General features: G+C 44.8%; 1 protein-coding gene across 1 annotated transcript in view; it reads right to left on the reverse strand.

Annotated features, from left to right (window-relative positions):
* Kif6 (kinesin family member 6) overlaps positions 1-19,284 on the reverse strand; it is a 304,808-nt gene that overhangs the window by 145,667 nt on the left and 139,857 nt on the right. Inside the window, exon 13 of the mRNA XM_036168128.1 lies at positions 18,751-18,960. Coding sequence (XP_036024021.1) covers positions 18,751-18,960 — 210 coding nt within the window. The remainder of the gene's footprint in view (positions 1-18,750; positions 18,961-19,284) is intronic.

Genomic DNA, 19,284 nt, shown 5'->3' on the forward strand with positions numbered 1-19,284 from the left:
CCCAGCTCATCCCTACTTTGTTAACCTGAACACAAGGTACATCTTCTGAACATAAAATTGTACAGTTCCCCAGTCACCTAAGTCCCAGGACCACCAGCCACTAGGCTGTTCATATATTATTAAGAAGATGCAACCTCCTCCCACAACAGGGAAAGGTTTCCCAGTCAAACAAGAGATGAGTTGAGAGGAGTTAACCTTGGTTAGAAAGTACTGTGTGTAAATGTATCAGTCAGCTTTCTGATACTGTAACAGAATCTCTGAAGTAACTTACAAGGAGAAAAGTTGTATTTTGCCTGATGGTGGATGGTGGCTTTTTGACGTCTGGTGAGGGTTCTGGATGGCAGTGCTGGCAAGTATAGGATAGAACAAAGTGTTGCCTTGTAACTAAACAGAAAAGCGTTGGGAAGACCAGGTCCTGGGGCCCCACAGTCTCCTGATGGTGTCACCCTGGGACCAAGGCCCTGGAAAACACTGAATTTACAAAGTCCAGCAAAATGTTAGGTACTCTGGGCACTCTGGCTGTACCAGAGAGGTAGTCAGTTTAAATTCTATGTTTTAAACAGAAGAATGGAGAATCACATCCTTTGAACAAAAGCTCATGTTAAATTTTATAACAAACAAATGGATGCTTCAGAGCTTTAAAAAGAAAATGTTATGCTCAGGCATAAAAGAAGAAAATGTCTCCTTCTTTTCATGGCCAAATAAAAAACACTGTGATGTTTTTGTGTTCTCCATCTTTGTAGGAAGTAAAACATCAAGATGAATGAATGAATGTTGAGTATTCCCAGTGGAAAACAGTTAACTTACAAGAAGTTCTTCTGACCTTGGAGATAAAGACAGTAAGATGGGGGATGAGAGTGGCATGGGGATCCTCCAAAAGTCTCTAAACAGGACATAGGCACTCACCAGGCTCCTCTTGAATCTGAGTCCAGACATGCTTTTCACAGGGGAAGTGGAGATGGGGATACCAGAGAGCACAGAATGGCCATGTCATTCAGGGAAAGGAAATAAAGGTGGAAAATCCCTGCACCAGAAACTCCTCCACCCTGTGCTGGTGGTCACTCCAGAATTAACCAGTCACCAACATTTTTGGCAGATGAGATAACTGCATTCCCCAAGGAGCCACAAAGTGGACAGGATGACTGTAACTGAAACATGATTTCCAGAGACTTCTTGTTCATTTAAGGAGGCAGTGGAGGGACAACAGACCCCAGTGTGTGCTCTGTCCCTGTGCCTCAGGCTGGAAGTAAGTCTGGGATGAGACAGACACACAAGCCTGGTGAGGTGTGATGGGAAGAAAGGGCAGCAGCTGGCCACGTGTCTTATGGAAGAGAACACTTGGTATTAAGGGGATGCAAGAGTGGGCTCACTGCATCCTAAGCACCATTTCCCAGTACACTGTTCTCCTAGGCCAGCTAGAGTCCAACATGGCAGCCAGCGGGTAACGGGGTGGCGGCCATATTTACACCCTGCACCCTTTCCTCAGTGGCCATCCTTCTGTCTTCCTCCAACCTCCTTCACAGTAGTTGGGAGGCAGGGAGGATTCTCTGGCAGGTTAAAGGCTTTGCTAGTAAAGGGGTGAGTGATGTTGGAATCAGGGAAGTCTAAGGCTCAATAAGACTAGTGGCTGTTTGTATGATCTCTAGATTTTTAGTCAATTAATTAACCTCCTTCAAATCCCATCTCACTGATTTCCCTGTCTTCACTTCAGAAGAGTGAAACAGTCAACCTGCTATGGGTGTGGATGGGATGGGGCCAAGTGCACATGTGGAGCGCTCTGCGTGCTAAAGATTAATGTGGGAGACACCCCTAGGGGCCCAGGGACTCCTGAATAAGAGACACCTTGGAGATGCGGCCCCAGCGGCCCCATGGTCCTGGGCTGCCCCGGTCTGGGGCCTTCACCAGCAAACTGTCTCCCTGTCCTGACGACTTCTCCCATTCTATTTTCCCTTCATGCTGTCAGCTCATTTTTCTCCTTTTCCTTAATATGAAACCCCTAAGCAGTCGACTCGGTTTCTGCAAATCCCACATAATCCATATCCTGTTACATTTTGGCCCCAGTGCCTACCATTGACTGAAAGGGATCTACCTCGGTTCCCGGGGGCTTCACTGGTAAGCCTCACTTCATTTGACTGACCACGGACAGATGGAAGTCGGCGGGGGAGAGAAGGCCTGCCACAACTAGACCTTGGGTGTCAGGGAGCTGAGCTGGCGCTATAGAACGGTGGTGATTCTGAGAGTATTGCTAAACTTTCTTGACTACATTCTCTGCTCAGTCACTATTTTTAAAATTTACTTTTTACTAGCATATAAAGAATTCGATTTCATTGTGGGATTTCCCTTCCCCCGTTCCACTTCCCAGCCCAGTACCCTCCTTTCCACTTCATGTCACACAACCTCCTCCTCCCCCTTTACTCAACACCACTTGCTCTCCTCTCACGGGCTCCTGTCTGCTTTCCTGGTCACTACCCATGCTCACACCCCTCCGTTACATGGAACTGTTAAAGTTACCATCTGCATTTCAGTAAGAAGATGCAACTTTGGCTTTCTGAGTCCTGGTCACCTCATTTAACATACCTCTTTCAGATCCACCATGTTTCTGAAAATCTCATAATTTTCCTTTCTTACAGGCTCGCCACTGTTTTAAAGCACTTTCTATTAACACACAGTTGAGCCTCACAGAAGCCTTGACAGGCGCTACATCACTTCCTGTTCTTCCTGGGAATGGCAGGGTCTAGACCCTGAGGAGTGAGGCTGGGAGAAAATCCCCAGTTTCAAGTAAGAAAATGGGGGCAGAAGATCTCACTCCATTGGGAGGGTCATCTTTATGGAGAGGTTACCCCATTGTGTCAACGGCTCATGTCACCTGAAGTCACTTCACAGTGATCAGCTATTAACACTTTCATTTGGACTGTACATCTGCTGAGTTGATCACACATCTGAAACGAGTCAAGGCCTGAGCAATACAGGTTTGGTTTGGTTTTGCTTCAGAAACTTATCTGTAAGGTTTTTGAGATGCCTCAGAAAATTAGCAAATGTATAGATTCTGTTTTGATTTCTTGTGCTTAATCAAACTACTTAAAAAGTCTCTCAGATTTGTACCAGATTTATAAGACTGTCACCATGATAGATGAATTGATGGGGGTCACAAGATCAAGATTCTAAAGTTGTGTTTTTACAACCGTAGGTGTCCAGGCTGCTGCTTATGCAACATCAGCTACTTCTGGCTCCTCCAGTGGGACCACACTCAAAATGGAAAGCTTTCTATTTTGCACCACCTCTCTGTTGCAATTTCCGTACGTTTCTGTTTCTTAGTGACAGGCACCAGTCTGCCAAAGTGTCAGCCACAGGCTTTAGTCCAACATCAACACCTGCCCAGCTAGCCCACTGAATTAGAGTTACCCCACTACCCACCCTCCTGCTCAGACTCTTCCAAGAAAAGCAGGTCTGTCAGCCACAAGATTGGTACAGCTGTCATGCAGAGAAGTCAATACTGAGAAAGTCTGTTGTCATTAGCTGAGTCTGAAAACTACCCGAGCAATGGCAGCCTTCTGACAGCCCCTGGCCTGATCGAGAAGGTCTCATTTTTAACTTCCCAGCATCCCCTGCAGACTGAGTGCCAAGACAAGAGAGGGTAGGGACTGACAACTGGGTCTATTTACTAGTCAGTCAATACTGGCTCAGTGTTCATGGTTCTTAACCACTAATCGAAGGCTGCTAGGAACCCAAACTCATCCCAGAATTTAGAAGGGAGAAATATCACCCTCAGTGACCCATTTTCCACAATGTTCTTTTTATAGACCCCACCTCCCGTTCCCCCTTACTCTGAAGTCCACCTCCCTTCCCATCCCTCTTCACATTTCTGTAAGTGACTATCTAAGAAATAAGAAACACTTGATGATATCTGTAACCGGAAAGTTAACCTAGTTACCTGACAAGCATGGTCTTGGCTGTTCTCTTTCTAGGCTGTTGTCTTTAAAGGTTTATCCCATAAACCAGGAATCTGAGAAGTCACACAGGGAACAAGCCCATATATGTAAGAGCCTTGGGAGGAGTTAGGAACAATCCAGTCTCTCGGTGGTTCAGTGGTGGAACCCATGTTTACCATTGCCTGCCAGAGCTCAGATCAGGAAATCAGGCACTTCTAGACTTGCCACCCTGGACACCAAGACCCACCTCCTCCCCATCTCAAGACCCTCCCGGTCTCATTTGCAAAGACCCCTCTGCGGTGGCTCTGTCACAGCTGAGTCACTTGTCCTGCTTATGAAGGCTAGCCTCTAGTTCCTCCTCCAGAGCACCCACCAGGGCAGGGATTCCTCTCCCTTAGCAGCACAGAGGGAGGGATGTGGAGAACTTGCCATTTACAGGGTAAAGGAGGGGCAAGACAAGACACACTCCAACAACAAAGGTTGTAACAGTAAAGAGGCCAGATGGCCTCAGACAATCTCGCCTACATTAAAGTTTCTTCTAGAACCCAGTTAAAAAAATTGTTGTAAAGGAGTGTTTTCTCTTGTGCACCAGGCTCTGTTGGTTCTGCTCTATCTGTTGCTATAGCTGCAAAAACAGCCATAGACAATACACAGATGAATATATATGGTTACATTCAGTAAAATTTTATACATACAAGGAGGGGCAGCCCAGGCCGTGGGCTGTAGTTTGCCCATGGCTGCTGCAGTAACTACAGTAAATGTATTCAAACAAAATTACGGAGGAAGCGGTGGTGGTAGAGTTGGGTGCTAACTGAATGTAAAAAGATTGTTTGAAAATCAAGTTGTTGAAGGGAGATTGCCTGGTGCCCTTTCTGAAGGTGGGACTTGCACTTTAGATAAAGAATACAAGCATATTCAAGTCTCCTGACCTTTTCTGTGGGTCTCCAGAAGGAGAGACAAATAGAAAAATGGGAAAAAGAAATATTAATTGGAAACAACAGCTGCTAAGCACTCTGAAAACCGAATTATCACCCGTCACTATAGAGAGCACGACACAGGGGGCACAAGGGGGAGAGCCAATGATAAGCTTTCTGCAAATTCTACTGCACATGCTCAGCACTAACGAGGAGTACAGTACAGGTGGGAGGTGGGAATTAGAGGACTGAGATCCAAGTCCATGGGTTATGGTCCTTGTCAGATGGTCAAAACTGCATGCATTGGGTAGCAGAGACACCCCCCCCAATAGCCTGTGGGGAGGGGAGCTCTCTGAGGATGAAGAATATATGTCTGACTTTTAGTCTGGTGTGTTTTTAGGGGATGGAGAAAGGGCATTACAAGAAGAGGTAACAGCATGATGGGAAATGGTAAGTGCATCGAGAGAGGAGATAGATCATGTCGGGAGGGATCAAACATCCCAATGTGAGAGCATAGTGATCCAAATGCTGCCAAGTAGGATTGGTTTCTAATATCTCTAGCTGGTTCTCTCTATAAATAGATAGTTTTCCCTTAAGACAAAGCAGAAAAAGACTCAAATCCCACGGAGCATGCCATCTGTCAGTTTTCTCTGAGAGAACATCTGAACTGAGACTGTGGCCAGTGCCTCCTCTCTAAATTGGGACACCAACAAAACCAGCAAGAAAGTCACAGGTTCCCTGGAGCATGCAGAAGAAATGCTCCTTGGATCCCTGGACTGGAGGGGCCGGTTCAATACACTGTGACTATTAGAAATAAAAGGTCCTCATGCCTCTATAGTGGGACTGAGAGACGGTTGAGCAAGATTCTTTCTTTTGTCCTGTGACCCCTTTTTGTTATCTGAATAGGTTCTGCACATGGGTGTTTTGTTTTGTTTTGTGTGTGTGTGTGTGTGTGTGTGTGTGTGATCATGTGTGTGTGCAGGTACACATACATGTGCATCTTTGCCTACATGTGAGTGGAGGAGGCAAGGGATCAAACTTGGGTATCATTCCTCAGGTGCTCTCCTTCTCTCTTCTCTTAAAGATAGTGTGTGTGTGTGTGTGTGTGTGTGTGTGTGTGTGTGTGTGTGTGTGTGTGTGTGTCCTACTGAGACCAGGGTTCACCAGGGAAGCCAGGCTCACTGGCCAGTGATCTCTAGGGATCCATCCATCAACACCTCTCCAACTTAAGGATCGCAAGTGCACACCATCTCACATCTGGCTATTCTCAGATGCTGGGGAATCAAACTCAGATTCTCATGCTTGTGAGGCTCATACATTCTGAGCTACTTCCTCAGCCTTCCAGGGTATGTTATATATATATATATATATATACAGATGATAAATATAGTATACATTCATGCTGTGGAATAATCCTTCTGTACACTGTGTGAATATATGTCACTATGATTGGTTAATAAACAAGCTGACTGGCCAGTAGCTGAACAGGACAAAGTAAGGCAGAAAAGCCAAACTAAGACTGATGGAATGAAGAAGGGCAGAGTCAGAGATGCCAGCCAGCCACTGAGGAAGCAGAATGCTGAAAATGAGCCATTAGCCATGTGGCAAATTTTAGATAAGAAATATGGGTTGATTTGAATGTAAGAGTTAGTTAGTAACAAGCCTGAGCTATTGGCTGAGCATTTATAAATTATATTAAGTTTCTGAGTCAGTTATTTGGGAAGCAACTGCCAGTTATTTGGGAGCAGGTGGTTGGTACGGGAAAACTTTGCATACACATTTATGATTAAATATTTACATATTTTCAAGTAATGTATAATCAGTAGGGTTAATCACTTATTACTTACAAAATACATTATAGTTATAAATATTAATATTATTTGTATATTTATGTTATGGAAATTTATATATTCATGTAAGACCATATAATTATATATACACTTATATAAATTATTAAATACATTTATATTGATTATTTATGTATAATGATTTATGTATTTATACATTTATGTATTAATTCAAAAAAGTATTTTTAAAAATAGTAATTATGAATAAGGTAGTAAGTGGGAAGATTAAGGCAAATTTTTAGGAAAGTGCTATTTGTAATGTTTTCATTTTTAAAAGGCTAATATTCCAGACACCAGATTAGAGATGAAGCTTTCTGTGACATTCTGTTGCTAAGTTATACCACATAAACAGCAACCTCTTACAGTCCTGAACTGGGTACAGACAGCAAACCCAGGGCTCTCTTCTGGTACATTCAGTCCTTTTGGAATCCTTTCCTGGGTAACAGCTAACTGAAGCTGCTCTTCCTTCCCCCATTCTAGGAGTTAATGTTGAAGGAAGACTGTGAAGTAGAGCACCCTGGGAGTCTCCACAGGAAGGTGAGGGTACCACATTCCAGAGTTAGTGGAAGACTCTTCCTTCTCCCCCCCCCCTCCTCCTCTCCTTCTCCCCCTCCTCCTCCTCTCCTCCTCTCTCTCCTCCTCCCCCTTCCTCCCCCTTCCTCCTCTTTTCAACAGGACCCCTGTCCTCTCTTCTGGATGTTACTCCTGCTTGTCAAGAGACTAGAAACACAGGGTCTTATGGAGAGCCACCCCACCCCCACATCCTCATGGGACTTCCATTTATAGTGGAGAATTGAGCTGGTCAGAGGACACACCCTGAGGAATGTGACAGTTGCTTCCACTTGAGTTCTTTCTTGTTTCTTTTTGTTTTGGAGACAGGTTCTCAGAATGTAGCCCAAGCTGGTCTGGAACTCACTCTGGAGTCCAGACTGACCTCCAACTTGTGTTAATTCCACTGACTCAGCTTCGCAAGTGTGAGAATTACAAAAGTGAGGACCAATGGGCAGCTCCTGCTTATTCTTTTCAAGGTGTTGATCTCATTTACTCAAAAAGTAGCAACACCAAGTCAGCTTCAGACATAGGGAAGAAGAAGGCTATTTGGGGCAGAGAATCTGTAGCCTTCACAATAGGGTTTTGCTTGGAGAAGGGGCTGGTAAATATGGGAGGGAGCGGGCAGTGGTGAGTTCTGTGAGAAGTCTGCCATGCAGTGGTAGGGGATGCAGTGATGTTAGTATTCTATTGCTGTGATAAAACATCATGTGCAAGGCAGCCTGGAGAAGGAAGAGTCTATTTGGGCTTATGGTTTCAGAGTGATGAGTCCATTCTGGGGAGAAGCCATGGCAGGCAGGCACAGGGGCCAGAGCATGAAGCTCAGAGCCTGCATTTTGTACCACAAGTGTGAAGCATTGGGCAACTGGAATTGGGACAGGGCTATGAAACCTCAAACCCGGCCTCTAGCGACAGACTTCCTCCAGCAGGGCTGCGTTCCCAAGCCTCCCCAAAGAGCACCACAACTGGCAACCACGTGTTCCAACATCTGAGCCTGTGGGGTTGTTTCTCTGTTAAACAACCACAGCTCTCCTGCACTTTCGGGCCGGTGGGGAGCACAGGCTGATGGGAATTCCTTCCCTTGATCACATCACACAACATTAAGACAAGATCAGCTGCTTTCTGCTTGGTGAAAAATAGGGTCTCAGACCTGGTGTCACTCTTCTGCAAAACAAAGCTATCCCACAGAAATGGCAAATTGAGCGTTGATGCCATGAGCACGGGGATAATGAGCTCCTGCAGGTTCCATTTGCTAATGGCAAGAATTGGTTACTTCATGCTGAATGTGTAATTAAAGTGGGGAGAGGTAATGAACAGTGAAGTTATGAAATGAATATGATAATCAATTAGGTTCTTACTTCTGCTTAGAAAAACTGAAAAGGTCTGCCTGCTGTCTACCCAAGCTGACACAATGAGTGTAACAGAACTTGATGAATTCAGAGAGAGCAATAGACTGCTAAATTACATTTCTTGCCCAATAGGATGTTGTCAGAAAGCTATCCCACGCCTGGGTGAGGAAAACCACAAAGAACCCATATTAGATAAAGTGGTACTTTCCCCCCATCTCATGGGTCCCAGCAGCCATGCTGGTTCTGCTTATGCTGTGGAACCAGTAGGTAAGAGTCATCATGGAGACCACTGGAGACAAGACAAATGTTGGTACAGCTAAGGGCTACTAAACTTGAAGGAGTTGAAAGGCTTGGAATTTACCCTATGAATGAGTAAATCTATCTTTCACATAGTTCTGCACCACAAATACAGCAGGACACTTGTTTAATTTAGTGCACAACAGGAAGAACAGACTAGGACAGGATGCAGGAGAAAGACACAGAAAACTGGAAGAGCTGGTGTGCACATGTGTGTTGTGTATGTGTGGGAAGTGCCATGGATGTTATGTGTCTGCGGTATTCTTGCACAGCTGTGATTGAAATGATTTAGTCATGCTGTTATCTCAGTGACAGGCATTGCAGGCTAATGGTTAAGCTTACTCTTTCTCAGATTGTAAAATGAAATAGAGAATTTTACTGTCATATGGGGGAAGCAATATTCGAGACACAGGACTTGAAATATTTGTATAGCCTTATAGAGAGAATTGCATAGGTGTTAACTTGTGATCACTAATACATATTAATATGAACAAAAGGGATGACATATGTATACTCAAAATCCAGGCAGAGATTAAACACGTTATGATACTGCATGGTAAGTAGTCATGAAGAGTTAGGTAAATTGTTAAGGGCACCTCTCCAAGTGGTGCTCCAGATAGCCACTGTCTATCACCTGGTTGGTTGAATTTGTGGGTGAAGCCACTCCAGTCTCATAAAATATCATTACAACTTTGTTCAAATGGTAAATATTTAGCATTTATGAATGTGAAATTCCTGGAGTTGGAGAGATGGCTCAGCACATGCTGCTCTTGCAGAGGACATGAGTTTGATTCCCAGCACCCACATCAGGCAGCTCACAACTGCCTGCAACTCCAGCTCCAGGGATCCTACAGGCTCCTCAGACATTTGTACTGACGTGCATACATCCACACACAGGCATGCGCAAAACCACATAGTTTAAAAATCCTTTAAAAAAAACATAGGAAACTCCTAAAAAGAGATATGCAAATGTCTTGATTGGCACAAATACAGAAAAGGTTGTCCCAAAGACTCAAGATAGCTTTGAACTTGTTTTTATCAGGAGTGAAAATGGGCAAACCACTGTGTGTGTGTGTGTGTGTGTGTGTGTGTGTGTGTGTGTGTGTGTGTGTGTGTGTGTTTGTGTGTCCGTCCTGCTTTTATTGCATCAGTTAACTTTTCTAAGACGTTTGACATCATGCCCAGAATTTGGTTCTGGGAGCAGCTCAGTCTGCCTGCCTCGGGAAGTTCTTAAGTACCCCTTGTCTATCCCAATTGCATGCTTGGTTATTAGCACCGGGGGGTATTTCCATGGAATACAGTATGCAAATAATACTTACATTTCACTTGTCAGCTTTGGAAACTTGGAGTGTTTCTAGGCACCCAGAAAACTTCCAGTGGAGTGGGATGCATTATCAACCATGATATCAGTAACGGCCTTTGTTATTAAATTTCTTTACAAAAATATTAATGGTAAAAAGGCTAGCTCTGGGAAGACCCTCACATGTTAGGGGATCCATCATGCCTAGATTAAGGCAGCACTAGGGTCAGACTAAGTGGACAGTTTGGGTACTGGTTCCTTTGGGCCTAGCAGAGACTGGAAGATGATCCTCATTTATAAATCTGCATAAACATGTGGATAGAGGAATGTTTTATATTCAGCAATGATCCCCACAGAAAACAGAACATTGCATGTTTTCTCAGTGTGCCTCAGAGCATATGTAGCCTGTAATCTGCAGGAAGTCGCCAAATACTTAAAGAGAAAACTTTGAGAACTGTTACTTGCTAGAATCTGCCTGTTTTTTGTTTGTTTGTTTGTTTGTTTCAGTTTCAGAAAATTAGAATTGTGCTGAGCTAGAAGTGCAGGAGAGAAGGAAGACCATAAGGTGCAGCCTTCAGTGCTAATATGATGCGAGGGTCAATTTTAATCACTCTCCAAAAAAGAATACAGAGATTTGCACACTAATCCAACTGCATAGACTTCCCTATTTCTTCTTTGGAACAGGTTCTTTTAGTTGGTTCTAGGAATTAAGCTCAGGGCATTGTCATGCTAGGCAAACATGGTTACTGAGCCCCAAGAAGTAGTATGTTACAGATGCCTGTGTATTCCTAAAATGAGGCAACATTACAAAGACCAGAACCAGGAGCCAATTTGAGGGAAGAAGTTAGGTTAATTTAGAATTTCAGATAATCAGTGAATATGTATTTTAGCGGAAGTATATCCCAAATATTGCAATAGTGCATCAGACCCACTAAAAATTTAAGACACTTTTCAGAAGAAGTTCAAATTTACCTGAATGCTTTCTAGTTCTATTTGGTGACTCTCCAAACATGTGAGACATCTCCAGTCAGCAAAGCACACCAAATAACCACAAGCAAAGAATGTCACAGACACAGAGGCATGGCTTCACCAAGGCCCCATTGTTGACAGTCTGGGGCCCAGAAATTACAAAGGCAGCGTGACAGAAACAGAGGGCTTCCAGAATAGTGATACTCCACACACAGAGTGGAGACAGGTCTTTAACACACACATACCTGTGTGGTACACAGTAGGCATAGCTCTAAGAGTGAAAGCCAGTTCCACCTGACTATCATAGGAATAAGGTGATAAACTCTGGTTGTGATGTCAGAGCAACTGACAGATGGGTTTTGTTGTTTTCTTTGTGGTTTTTTGAGACAATATCATGTAGCTTTGGCTGTCCTGAAACTCACTTTGTAGACCAGGCTGGCCTCCAACTCAAAGAGATCCACCTGCCTCTATTTCCCGAGTGCTGGGGTTAAAGGTGTGCTCCACTATGATTGACTCAGTTGAGAGATGTTTTATAAACATCATGTCTTATGCTGGAAACTAAGTTAGGAACTGTCTCTTGGTTTCCAAAAATACAGATCACACCAACAAAAGCATTTACATGTTTGCTGGTGTAAATCCCAGAGAATTTGATAAAGGGGGATGTTGATAGATTCTTCAAACTCCAGGGGAAGCCAGGTTCTGGTGTTTGGGGGTAATTATTGTCCCTGGTCAGGGGATGGACTTCAAGAACCTTCCCCTAGAGGGAAGGGACAGAAGTAGAACTGTTGGCTAGGAAGTCTAAACTCCCTGCCTGATCCACACAACAGAACCGTGGAAGAGCCTGCCTGCTTCTGTTTCTCCTGCTTTAGTATCTGCATGTCACCCCCGGGGGGCGGGGGGGCCTCTCAGCACAAGAGGCACACATAGGGCCTTGCCATTTAGAGGACATGATACCAGTTCTGTGAAGTTCTCGCTGAGGAATGGCACACATCTAGGAGGCTACAAAGCTACTGCCATCATTGCAGAAATGAGTCCAGGCCAGCAGCCCATCCCTCAGGTAGCTGCTGGATCCTCCCTCCTGTCTCTGCTTCCCTTCCCCCTTCCCCTCCCCTCTCCTCCTCTCGCCTCCCCACACCCCAGTACTGGGATTATGAGTGGGCACTGTAATGCTTAACTTTGTTTTTAAAGAGGGATCTGGGGATTGAATTCAGGTCCTTGAGACAAGCACTTTAACAAGAGGATCGTCTCCCTGGACCTGAACTACTTTTTGAGTTACTATGCAGAGCCTTTCCTTGAACTTCTACTTCACGGAATGGCAGCTCTATCCACTTGTGCATCCCTCCAACTAGAGTGACAACACCAAAGGTGCTTACAGATGGAGATTTCAAAGCAGATCAGTTTAGTAGATAGATAGGTAGACATGTGCATGCATGCATGCATGGATGCATGGATGGATAGATAGATATAGATAGACCAATAGAAGTAGGTAGACACAGATATAGAAAGATAAATAGACATAGAGAGCTATAGACAGACAGACAGACAGTCTTAATTTGCTTTCTATTGCTTTGATAAAGACTGGGACCAAAAGCAACTCAAGGAGGAGTTTCCTTGGCTCACACTTCCACATCACAGATCATCATCAAAGGAAGCCAGGACAGGAACTCCTGGAGGCAGGAACCTGGAGGCAGGAGCTGATGCAGAAGCCCCGGACGGATGCTGGGGACTGCAGAGGGGCGCTGCTGCCTGCCTTGTTCCCCATGGTTTGCTCAGTCTACTTTCTTACAGAACTCAGCACCAGGTATGCAGGAGCTTGGCCCACCCACAGTGGCTGGGCCCTCTGCCATCAATCAATAATCAATAAAATGTCCCACAGGCTTGCCTACAGGTAGGTTCCTCTTCCCAGATGACTCTACTTTGTGTCCGGTTGGCTGAAGCTAACTAAGACAGAATATATAAGAGCTTGTGCTATCCACATATCAGAAGCTCATTTCCACCAAAGGTCAAAGTGCTTCTTTCAGAGAGAAACCTGCTCATTTCCTGAGTTTGAGGACCTCACTGGGATCACGAAGACTACTAGATTAAAGTTTGGGAGAGCAGACATCTGTGTGCCTGCACATCTCACGTCCTTCTCTGCCCAGCTTTCATTTCCAGGTTTCATTTACTCATCTTCTCTACACGCTGTTCAAATACGGGTTTGGAAGATGCATTTTCTCCAAGGAACTGTGCAGAGCAATCCTGGACTCAACAGTCCTGGACTCTCCAAAAATGTGTTTTCTCTGGTGGGTTTTCCCCTCATTTGTCTCCTAGTTCTTTTTTTTCCTAACTTAGTGGAGGACTAGGTGTGGCCAGACTGACAAACATTAGGCATTGATCTCAAGAGAACAATCTGGTGTGTGTGTGTGTGTGTGTGTGTGTGTGTATTTCCCCCACAGGTGAGAAGAAGGCATTGAATCACCTGAAACTGGGGTTATGAACCACCCAATGTGGGTACTGCAAACCAAACCTGGGTCTTCTGTAAGAATACTACATGCTTCTAACTACTGAGCTATCTCTCCTGCCCCTCCACATTATTATTATTATTATTATTATTGACAGGTTTTTTTCCTAAACCTACAGCTCATTCAGCTGGGCTGGCTCTCCAGTGAGCTCCTGGGATCCACATGCCTCTGCCCTACGAGTGCTGGGATAACAGATGCATACTGCTGTGCCTTGCTTTCTGCTGGAGTTACAGAGTTGTGAACCATCATAGGAGTGCCAGGATTCGAACCTGGGTCCTCTGAAAGAGCAATACAAGTTCTTAAGTGCTGAGCCATCTCTTTGGCCCTTGGCGCCAACAATTGGTTTTATGAAGTGCTGCAGATGGAGATCAGGGCTCTGTGTATATTAGGCAAGCATTCTCCCAACTGAGCCTCATCCCTAGCCCCACAAAAGAACAATGTGACTTTCCAGACTGACTCTGAACAATCCCTCTCATCTTTCCAAGGAAACCACAATAGACATTTAGTCTGCATATCAACGACCAAAAGCCCCAGAGCCTCACCGCTCCTCCACCTGGCCAGCTGCTTGGACAACGACTTCAGGTTCCCCCAGTGAACCATAAATTCAGCCCCACTTTCTAATTCAAAGATGCTCATGTGCGGCATAAATCAGAGGGAGTGGAAGGAAGGGTCACACGCACAAGAGTCTCAGAGACGGCCAGTTTGACCTACTCTGCACTGGAAACAGCTCTGGCATGGTTAAAAGAAACGAAAACACCTTCCCAAGACAGAAAAACTTCCTAAACAGCAAGCTTATTGATTTTTTTTTTAAATTTGCTTTAGTTTACATAAGCTTTTCATATATAAGCCGCTGTGGTCATAAATGTCTAATCGGCTCCCAGGATCTCAAACATAATCAAGGACCCCATTACCTGGCGCTCCATGACTCTGATTCCTCCACAATTTTTATTCCCATTTGTAGTCTCTGCCAGACAATAAAGTTGATTCCCCTCCAAACCCTTCCCCAAATGGTTAGATCATTATCAGTCCATTTGTAGGCTGACTCCCATTTACAATTCTCCTGGAACTCCAGCCAATGGCAGTTAAGACAACTCAAAAGCACTTCAGATGGGAGGCCCTTCGCCAAAGCTTGACCTTATTTGTTCTTAGACCTTGAAAACAATTGCCATGATTTTTCCAGCAATTTTCAATTCAAGTAAACTTGATTTGTTCCCTAAACAGGACTGTGGTCCCTCTCAGTGACAAGATGAAGGGAGGGAGAGGCCTGGACAAGTTGACTATAATTATAAGGGAAGGGAGGAACATTCTGAGAAGGGAGATGGTGCAGAAAGAAGAGACAGACATTCACAAAGTCTGGCCCACAGCTAGGGGTGGATGGTGAATCTGAGGCCTTCTTTGCATATATACAACAGTTCAGAAATCAGCGCCCCATCCACTATGAGCCAAGGTGTTCCACCAGGGGCAATTAGTTTGAGCAGTGTAGGGTAGGTGGGTGAGGCACCCTTCCTCCTTTGTCATACGGGTCACCAGTGACTCCTCTATAACAAAAGTCAGATTAGAGTGAGAGAGAAGCATAGCAGATTTATTTAAGCCAATTTTTAGGAAGTCAAGGAGTCTTCAGAAGGAAGACCTAGATACAAAGACAGGGAAGATTGGTTACTTTCATGTTTAGGTCTGAGGACTGCTTTCCAGAAGTGTGACTGGGCCAAAGAAATGATCTGCTATGACAGTCTGGGTAAGGACACTCAGCAGTGGGTGCCCACATTCATCTTTGTGGCATTCCTTCCAACGGTGAAGTGGAGGACACACCTCTTCTGCAGAGAAGGTGTTATGATCTAGGCAGTCAAGGTAAAGCAGAGAACTCTTTATGGCCAGCTCTTAAAGGGGCACTGAGGAACTAGTTCTAAGTTTCAGGAGTGGCATTTGGAGTGAGGGAAGTAGGAGAAGGAAAGGAGCAGGATAAAGTTAGAAAGACAATTTATCTCCCCTGTGGCTTCCCTATGCCCTGTGGCTCAGAATGTGCAGCAAGTAGGCGACAGCACCATGCTTTGAAAACCATCCCTGGGCTCCAGCAGTACTGACATATACTCACAATGGTCAAAACTTCCATCACTGTAGAGCCAGGAGAGGCAGTTCCCAGTCCTCACATCTGTAGAGATCATTGCCAGACACTCAGAGACCTGGGGGTCCATCTCATCCTGACTTTACACAGCCTGTGAGCTACCAAGCCCTGTGCACTCCACCCCATTAACACCCAGGATGCCTGTCCCTACCTTAGCACCTCCAGGCTCTGGCCTACACTCAGGAATTTTAAATTGGCCATGAGTCTTGGTGACTCCTGTTACGTTAGTCTGTTCTGCACATGCCAGCCACACCTTCCCTTCCCATGTCTGAGCTCCCACAGGAGATGCTCAGCAAAGAGCCAAACAATGGGTTATTATTTTCCCCACCTACACCAGACCCTTTCAAACTGTCTGGATTGTTCTGGTTATCTCTGACAGGGTCCTAGTATGTGTTCCCTCAGTGACTCTGCTCTGTTGACCTGTAATTATTCTAATGTCAAAGCTGTGTTTGTCTATATATGTGGTGATATTTTATTTGTGCACCCCAATAAAGCTTATCTGAAGATTAGAAGAAAAAGCCAGCTACTATATTAAACATAGAGGTGAGGCAGTGGTACCACATGCCTTTAATCGTAGCATTTGGGAGGCACAGATCCATCCGGACCTCTGTGAGTTCAAGGCCACACTGGGAGCAGAGCCAGGTGTGGTGGCACATACCTTTAATCCCAGCACTAACCACGGAGGTCTGGAGGCCTGTACAGACAGACAGGGAGTGATGTAGCTAGGAGGAAGTAAGAGGGCAGGGACAGAAAAGCATATAGGCATGGGAATACAGGAAGTAGGCCTCTCTTTGGCTAAGGATTTATAGTAGTAAAGACATTGCTGGCTTCCTTTTTCTTCCCTGATCTCTCAGGTTTTACCCCAATATTTGGCTCCAGACTTTTTATTATTAAGACTGCTTAGCAATTCATCTTACATATACATGTCCTTATCTTTAAGAAACTTGGAGAACAACTAAAACCTAAGCTACAGGATAATGATTATTTAAATGAGTTAATGAAAGTTGAGACTTAGCCTAGTAACTAGTCTACACAAGGGTGGTGCAAACCTTGCTTATAACAATAGTAAACAGCATTGTGCTTACAACAAAGTGTGTGCCTGGATCAGCAAGATGGCCAAGTGCAGGAAGGTGATATCAGGACACCCAGTCAAATCACAGCAGCTAAATGGTTCAAGGAGAGACCCTGTACTGCCAACAGTGTTTCCTGACCCCACATGCAGGCTCTGGCACACACATGCCCATATCTATAATCATATGCAATAAACACATCAAAGTGCAATAATTTCGTAAAGTATACACTCCACAAACACATGCAGAATGGACTGGTCAATGAAAGCATTCAACAACCCTGGTCCTGCTCCCATTTTCTCTCAGCCAGCTGCAGTATATAATAGAATGTGGCAGGACTGTGTGGAAATCAGTGCCAGAGAGGAATGAGCAATCTTACTGTTCTTCTGTACCCCCGTGAACAGGACAGCACATCTTTGTTTCCCAGGGGCTTGGAACCCACACTACTGTGTTGTGAAGAACTCACTGAGACAAGGTGATGTGGAGTTAAAAGACACAGAGTGAGATATTACAAAACCACCTCCATGGTACTGGATGCTGTCTTTGATAAATGAAGTGTGCTGCTTAGAAAGCCTATTCTGCAGCACTTGGGAGGCAGAGCCAGGCGGGTCTCTGTGGGTTTGAGGCCAGCCTGGTCTACAGAGTGAGGTCCAGGACAGGCACCAAAACTATACAGAGAAACCCTGTCTCAATGCCATCTCCCAACCCCCCCAAAAGAAAGCCTATTCTGCTTTCATTTCTGTTGAAACAAAATATCCTGGTCAAAAGCAACACTGGGAAGGGAGAGTTTATTTCTTTGCAATTCCAGCATGTTACTGTGGGGAAGTCAAGGCAGCATGTAAAGTGTCATGCCCCTGTCACGAACAGGGAGATCAAATGTGTGGATCCTTGCTCACTCACTCAGACAGTTTTCTTCAGAACTCTTACACAGTCCAGGACTCAGACCAAGAACCAATGCTCCCCATGTTCAAGGTCAGTCCTCAAAAATACATCTCTGTAGTGCTGAGGGAGCACATACCAGAAACAATGCCAGAGAAATCAAGACAAGCCCTTACAGATATTCCCATAGGGCCTGTAGGAATACAGTATAGGCCTGTAGAATAGGCCAACCCAACGTAGACAATTTCTCAACTGAGGACTTCTTCCTAGGTCATTCCTGGTTGTACAAGTTGATAAATAAAACAAACTGGCATGACACCAGGCTTGCAAACGATTCCCAGGTTAGATGCCTTGGTCCCTCCTAGCAAATACGTACATGGAAAATGCTATCTTACATGGCTAACATGGGGTGCTCTCCACCCCTCTGTACCACACTTCAGGTTCCTCAGGGTCCAGGCCGGGTCAGTCATGGGCCTCCACAACATGATAGTCTACAAACAGCCAATGCACACAAAGGATCCTGGGCATGTAGTGAGTTCTTTAGAAGATATACCAACATTTCCTTCAAAAGCTAGAAAAGAAAAATGTGCCTATGGAAGAGCCCAGCCCTGAAATCCTATGATCTCATAGCTTTGCTAATGTATCAATCTTTGACAAGGCTGCACTGTTTTAAAGTTATTTGGCTGTTGACAGCTTACTTGGGTTTAGATAACATCATGACACTGGTGTCACAACATGAACCTCATTCTTTCTTCCCTGTCACAGGAAGGGATTTCTTCCCCCGCGCTGAAACTGACATCTCTACTTGTGCCCAGATCCATCTCACCCCACATCCATTGCCACCACAATATACTCAACTGATTCTCTTCCATTCACTTATGAATTTGGGCAACAGGCATTTCACTTGGGGAAAAAAAAAACCCTCTAACAAATACATCATCAGAAACTTCCTCTTTGCACAGTTCAGACAACAGGAAGTGATGTGGTAACTCATCACAGATGATGAAGAATGTAGTCTACCCACCTGTTTTTTTGTGGAGCAAACTGGATCTGTGCCTGTAGATGCTGAGGTCCTGGCTCAGGACTGAGGAGACGGAGGTGCTCTGACTTGCTGGGCTCTTAGAAATGAAGGGTGAGTTCTGTGGTGTCCTGGATTCACTCTTCTCCATGCTAGATAAGTGGAGGGCATCCTGAGTTTTCTTCTTTTCCTTTTTTAACATGTTGACCAGGATATCTGAAATCTGATTTAAGGATCTAGTGGCTCTCTGAGAGATGATCATGATCAGACAACAATTAAAAAAGAAATTATTATCCTCTAACTAAATAATTGTAACTAGTGCACTTTGGTGCAGACTGGCCACAGGAATATAGCAACTCCTTGAATTTGCATGTGCAGCTTCGGACAGCTGAGGACAGAATCAGCCTTTGATGGTGGCACAATGAAAACTATCAAACTGAAGAACTTTTAAATACCGGGTAGTGTTTGTGTGAAAAAGTAGAAATGGGAGCCTGGTAGAGTGTTTGCCTAGCAAGCACAAAACCCTGAGTTCAGCTGAGT

The sequence above is a fragment of the Onychomys torridus genome, chromosome 18 (assembly GCF_903995425.1).
Source record: "Onychomys torridus chromosome 18, mOncTor1.1, whole genome shotgun sequence".
Lineage (NCBI taxonomy): Eukaryota > Metazoa > Chordata > Mammalia > Rodentia > Cricetidae > Onychomys > Onychomys torridus.